This window comes from Mizuhopecten yessoensis, unplaced genomic scaffold (genome assembly GCF_002113885.1).
Source record: "Mizuhopecten yessoensis strain PY_sf001 unplaced genomic scaffold, ASM211388v2 scaffold10879, whole genome shotgun sequence".
Lineage (NCBI taxonomy): Eukaryota > Metazoa > Mollusca > Bivalvia > Pectinida > Pectinidae > Mizuhopecten > Mizuhopecten yessoensis.
In genome coordinates this window covers 555,870-562,360 of record NW_018408767.1, presented here as the reverse complement: position 1 = coordinate 562,360, position 6,491 = coordinate 555,870, and the positions used below count along the sequence as shown (strand labels likewise).

At 32.0% G+C, this 6,491-nt stretch overlaps 1 protein-coding gene across 1 annotated transcript in view; it reads right to left on the bottom strand.

Annotated features, from left to right (window-relative positions):
- Positions 1-204: 204 nt before the first annotated feature.
- The window catches only part of LOC110463240, a 14,087-nt gene continuing 7,800 nt past the window's right edge, over positions 205-6,491 (bottom strand). The window contains exons 6-8 of the mRNA XM_021517674.1: positions 5,961-6,079; positions 5,497-5,633; positions 205-2,952 (exon numbers count right to left, since the gene is read on the bottom strand). Coding sequence (XP_021373349.1) covers positions 2,850-2,952; positions 5,497-5,633; positions 5,961-6,079 — 359 coding nt within the window. The 3' untranslated portion in view covers positions 205-2,849. The remainder of the gene's footprint in view (positions 2,953-5,496; positions 5,634-5,960; positions 6,080-6,491) is intronic.

The following is a 6,491-nucleotide window of genomic DNA, read 5'->3' as shown; positions in this document are numbered from 1 at the left end:
ATCAGCTCATGGTCCTGACAAAGTTAAGTTAACATTATACTTAACTATTTTTTACTCAAATTGGTACATATTTCAACAACAAAAATAAATACTGTAGGACTCAGGTGACCGTTAAGGCCCATGGGTTATAGCTCCATAACATGAAAAATATATTCAAGTTAATCCTTATAATTTAATCTACTATACACAATCCCTGTGGAAATCCAATTTTATTGATGGACTCTTTTCTCTTAGAAATTATTGCGCCGCTGTATCAACCTATCAAAAGCGACGTTACAAATGTTGACGTCATCTTTTTACGTTATGGGATGATAACATAAATTTTTCAGCCAATGGAAATGCTTGTTACAAGCAAGATTAAATTATTAATAAATATTATGATACAGCCATATTTCATTTCTGTATTGTGATACGATATGGCTGTGTATTGTGATTGCCCCAATTCTGCCCATCTATAATGAAGGATTTCTTGATTTCCACAATCTGCTGGTCTCTTTTAGAAAACGTTATCTATATAGATCCTTGTAATAGTTGCCTTTGTGCTTTCTCCCTTGACTAGTCTAAAACAGACTATTGAGGAACTAGTAGTGAACATTTTCCTACCATCTATGGTATAGTTTACTTATACAAGACCTATACAGCTGTACATCCTTATTTGTTAACACCTATCGGCAACTAAGACAAATATAAGTACATGTAATCACAAGGCAACTAACTACCTTCAAAACACCTACTGGATTTCAGATTCATCATACTTTGGTTTCAATGGAATTCAAATTGATTCACTTTTGAAGTGTAATATATAAATTGAGAATTCTGACAAATCATTTAGCTGAATATTGCATACTGATACAATTAACATCTATAGAATACTACATCAGACATGCATATTTTAGAGTGCACAATGTGACCTTATTATCATCTTATTGAGATTGTATATACAAGTCATGTAGTTTAAAGAGATTCCACTCAGCTTGAATCATTTAAAAACAATGGTGTGACAACAAAAACATTAACAGAACCTCAATATCCTAACATCTGGTACCCTCTCCACTACATATAAACTGAATGTTATATTTGAGACAATTCTTACCTTAATGTAACAATTTTCAATTAAATTCTTCTGATAATGTTTTTTGTTTAATATTTTCTGTTAGTAAAGGGTTAATATATTAAGCCAGTATTTTCAATTTCAAAAATATGCAATTCCTGTTTCTAGGTTGTAATACAAAGAAAATAACTCCAATTCAACTTCTGTTCTTAATACTGTGTTATTAAGCTTGAAACACTTCGCACAAAAATGACGTTAATTAGCTAGTACAGAAGGTCACCAGAACCAGTGACGAGACTCCCAAATGAGAAAACTACTTTTTCTGTCACAAATTGAGTCAATTGTGCTGTTAGACATGGTTACAACATTAAAGAACATGGTATGATGGTACAGATATTGACATTTTTGTATACCTTTTGATTGTGGGGTTATTGCTGTGTGTATATTGAGGATATGAAATTATCATGTAAGATGTAGTTCAGATCTAAGATTGTATATTATGACAATTTCTTTCATATTAAAAGAAAAAATAGTGTTTTTTTTCAAATTTCATCAAGGAAGGAGCAAAAAAAATCGATCATCCAAAGTTTTTAAGAATTTGCTACAAAGCCTAAAGTGAAAATTGTAGTGGTGGATTAGAGAGGTTCTGCAGTAACAACTTGGGATTCTGTAAATAATGAGACCTAGCACTTTGTACAATCAAATTTTCTATACAATAAACACTGGACATTTCTACATAATCATGTCTCTATAGCACTACAACTTTATCATGATGTTGATGGAAATTAAGATAACAAAACAACATCAGAGTATTTGTTTTATAAAGGTCCTTGATAATGAGATCTATGTCCTCAATTATGAGATAATTCAGACTGAAATAACTGACCCTTGGTAAAAAAAAAGACAAGTTATGTTTTAGGTAACATAATCATGAGACATAATTTCATAGCGATCAGGGTTATATATATTGAGGGGAAGAGACTTCCTTAAACAAGGATAATGTTAATTGTGATATGATGTAAAATAGGTTTTAAAAACACACAAAAAATCAACAATGTTTCATAGGCTGAAATTCAACAAAAAAAACCACATTTGTTTTTAGGAAACCAGAGCTTAAGCTTTACAGATATTCACTGTTGAAGTTTAAGTTTGGGCTATTGATTTAAAAGTTGATTCCACTCTACTTAAATTTATCTAAGACATGAAATTAAAAGAAGTCCTAGACATGACTATAAAGGGAGCCTAGACATGACAATAACTGGAGTCCTAAATGTTACAATAACATGAGTCCTAAATGTGACAATAACAGGAGTCATTGACTGTGACAATAAGAGGAGTATTATACATGACAATAACATGAGTCCATGACTGAGACAATAACAGGAATCCTAATTATGACAAAACAGGAATCCTAAGTATGACAATAACAGCAATCCTAAATATGACAATAACAACAATCCTAAATATGACAATAACAGGAATCCTAAATATGACAAAACAGGAATCCTAAATGTGACAATAACAGGAATCCTAGAAATGACAATAACAGGAATCCTAGAAATGACAATAACAGGAATCCTGAATGTGACAATAACATGAGTCCTAACTGTGACAATGACAGGAATCCTAAATGTGACAATAACAGGAATCCTAGACATGAGATTTTGTTTCAAAAAAAACAACCCACTTCTAATTAGCCATATTACTTTCTATTAAAAAAAATCATTAACCTAAAAAAATCAATACACATATAAAGTATTTCACAGCGTAGATCACGACGAGTATGGCTTGGCATCAATCACGTCTGGTACAGGGCTAGACTGGGCTGGACCATCTCCTGGGTGAGTTCAGCTGGGAATGATGTCAATATCTGCACGATACTGCATGTCAAATTGATCAACCTGACAGAAAAGAAATGACAAAATTACTTTTGTTATACTACAATTAGAATTTTATCATACAATAATTTGGCCTTTGATGTAACAAACTGGTAGATCTATGTTATAGTACATTGTACCACAGTTTGGTTTTAGTGTTATTCAACAAAATGTTTTAATGCATAATTCCATTGTTTGGTTTTAGAGTTATTCAACAAAACGTTTTAATGCATAATTCCATTTTTTGGTTTTAGTGTTATTCAACAAAATTTTTTAATGCATAATTCCATTGTTTGGGTTTAGAGTTATTCAACAAAACGATTTAATGCATAATTCCATTGTTTGGTTTTAGAGTTAGTTATACTACAATTAGAATTTTATCATACAATAATTTGGCCTTTGATGTAACAAACTGGTAGATCTATGTTATAGTACATTGTACCACAGGTTGGTTTTAGTGTTATTCAACAAAATTTTTTAATGCATAATTCCATTGTTTGGTTTTAGAGTTATTCAACAAAACGATTTAATGCATAATTCCATTGTTTGGTTTTAGAGTTATTCAACAAAACGATTTAATGCATAATTCCATTGTTTGGGTTTAGAGTTATTCAACAAAACGGTTTAATGCATAATTCCATTGTTTGGGTTTAGAGTTATTCAACAAAACGTTTTAATGCATAATTCCATTGTTTGGTTTTAGAGTTATTCAACAAAACGTTTTAATGCATAATTCCATTGTTTGGGTTTAGAGTTATTCAACAAAACGATTTAATGCATAATTCCATTGTTTGGGTTTAGAGTTATTCAACAAAACGGTTTAATGCATAATTCCATTGTTTGGTTTTAGAGTTAGTTATACTACAATTAGAATTTTATCATACAATAATTTGGCCTTTGATGTAACAAACTGATAGATCTATGTTATAGTACATTGTACCACAGGTTGGTTTTAGTGTTATTCAACAAAATTTTTTAATGCATAATTCCATTGTTTGGTTTTAGAGTTATTCAACAAAACGGTTTAATGCATAATTCCATTGTTTGGTTTTAGAGTTATTCAACAAAACGATTTAATGCATAATTCCATTGTTTGGTTTTAGAGTTAGTTATACTACAATTAGAATTTTATCATACAATAATTTGGCCTTTGATGTAACAAACTGGTAGATCTATGTTATAGTACATTGTACCACAGGTTGGTTTTAGTGTTATTCAACAAAATTTTTTAATGCATAATTCCATTGTTTGGTTTTAGTGTTAATCAACAATATGTTTTAATGCATAATTCCATTGTTTGGGTTTAGAGTTATTCAACAAAACGATTTAATGCATAATTCCATTGTTTGGGTTTAGAGTTATTCAACAAAACGTTTTAATGCATAATTCCATTGTTTTGACTTTGGTAAAATACAAAATTATTGTTTTCAGTATACAGTAAAACACGGTTATAATCAATCCCAAGAGACCTACTTAATCAGTTTGTTCAGCAAATTTTTGTTATTTTTAAAAAACATTGCTATATGAAAATATATATAAATCAACGTGAACACAAATCATCGGGAGTGTTCTTCTTTATCTCAACATGTCTTAGATGCACATGATGCTCACAGCATAGTGCTTGTTTGAAGAAGTCTGATCGCTTTTTGCTGTAACTTGAAACAACGATAAAGCTACACCTGTACCGACCACGGCCTCGAGAAAACAAGGTATCTCGTTAATATTAGCACTCGCCCTTGCAACACTTGTGTCTGAATCTCCTCTCCCTAAACTTTCACTTCCTCACTGTCAGAAACATTGAGTACATCCTACACAACCTCAATATTTGACATATCTGTTGTGTTAATAACATCACAGTCGATATTAACGAAATTCGCCAAGGTGACTTTGATCTCAGCAGCCTCAGTCTCAACTCAACACTTAGAATGTCACCGAAAACATAATTCACTGTACTCAGTGGTGTTATTATTTCACGCACAAAGCATATACATTTTTGTTGGATAAACAACCAAACACCTATAACTGTGTTCAGTAGTTGTATAATTTTGATATAAAAGCAAGTAGCTGACAGGTGCCCCTCGGGGGTCTCTTGTGACCCTGGTCACAATCACTGCAGTCTGGAGTGTGACTTCCAATTTAGGAAATTGGGTTCGTACTACAGTATTGAAATAACACTGAATTTCACCTGAGGGGACCGCTGATTTGCTTCTTAATAGACAATAATTCGCTATAATTTCATAGAAGTCGCCATGATCATATGATTACATAGACGTAAGAGGGAGATGAGCTGGAAAATCAGAATCATTTAGCTACACCCATGAAATCAAAATAGGAGTGTTCGTACTAAACATGTTTTACTGTAATGTAATGGTTTGGTTTTAGGTAGAATACGAAAAAACGATTTTTGATAAAACAATAGCTTAGTTTTGGGTTTAATACCCAGAAACAATGGTTGTTTTTCATTAAAGTACAATGGCTTTAATTCTTTAATATAATTCAGGAGAAGTTTCATATTAATTTTATAAGCACTTTGCAACATGCAATGAACCTAAATCTACTGATGCTAACCATTCTCTGTGTTGGTTACTCAGCAGTCTGGTCCCGTCTCCGTCCTCATTCAGGGAGGCTTTCACCACTTTAAAATTATCTTCTATACTCTTCTTATAGGTCTCCATACAGGCTGCATCCAACGATGTCACCGATTGCTGAAGAAAATAAACATAGTTTACTTCTGCAGGTATTTAATGTGTCCAAAAACCAGTTTATACCAAGTTTTTATAAATTTGTTTATTTGATTAAATTGTACAGACCTCTCAACACAATTGGGTTATATATTGTATTTATATTATTTATATATGTATAGTATTTATATTATATATAATATCTAAATAATACCTAAACAGTGGGATCTAAAATAATTGCTAATAATGTAAGTCTAGTGAAAAAATAATTCGTGAAGCCGGGGGATCACATTTATTTATTCCTCAAATAGTTTTAACAAGGAAAGCTCTTACAACTTACAAAACACTTACATAAAGAATGGCCAGCTGGTGGGCAATATACTTATGGTCCGACAGGTTGTGTAAGTCGGAGTTGATCTGCATGGATAGAGACAGTATCTGGTTCATACAGCCCAACTCCTGGTAGTAACCTGTAATCATATACAAGAGGCCCAAGAGGGCCTGTATCGCTCTCCTGAATATTTAAGCAGTCATAGCAAAATATTCTCATTAAATATTATATTGCACTATAAATATTTCCCTCGCAAACTTTGTTGGCTCCATCTGTTGAAACTACCAGCAAAATATTATTATAAGATTCTATGCTTTTTGATTCTTCTTCAGAAGTTGCTTGACATATTTTTCCCTGTGATCTTGTAAGTAGGTCAATGTCATTTTCCTTCTCAAATTGGTTAGCTCTATTCCAAAAAGCTACCAGCCAAATCTTATGAATCCATTCCTTTTAGTTCTCAAGAACAAATCCATTAAAATGTTGTTGACCTCTGTGACCTCTAAAGTAGGTTGAGGTCATTTTCATTTGCAAACTTTGGTGAGCTCTATCCC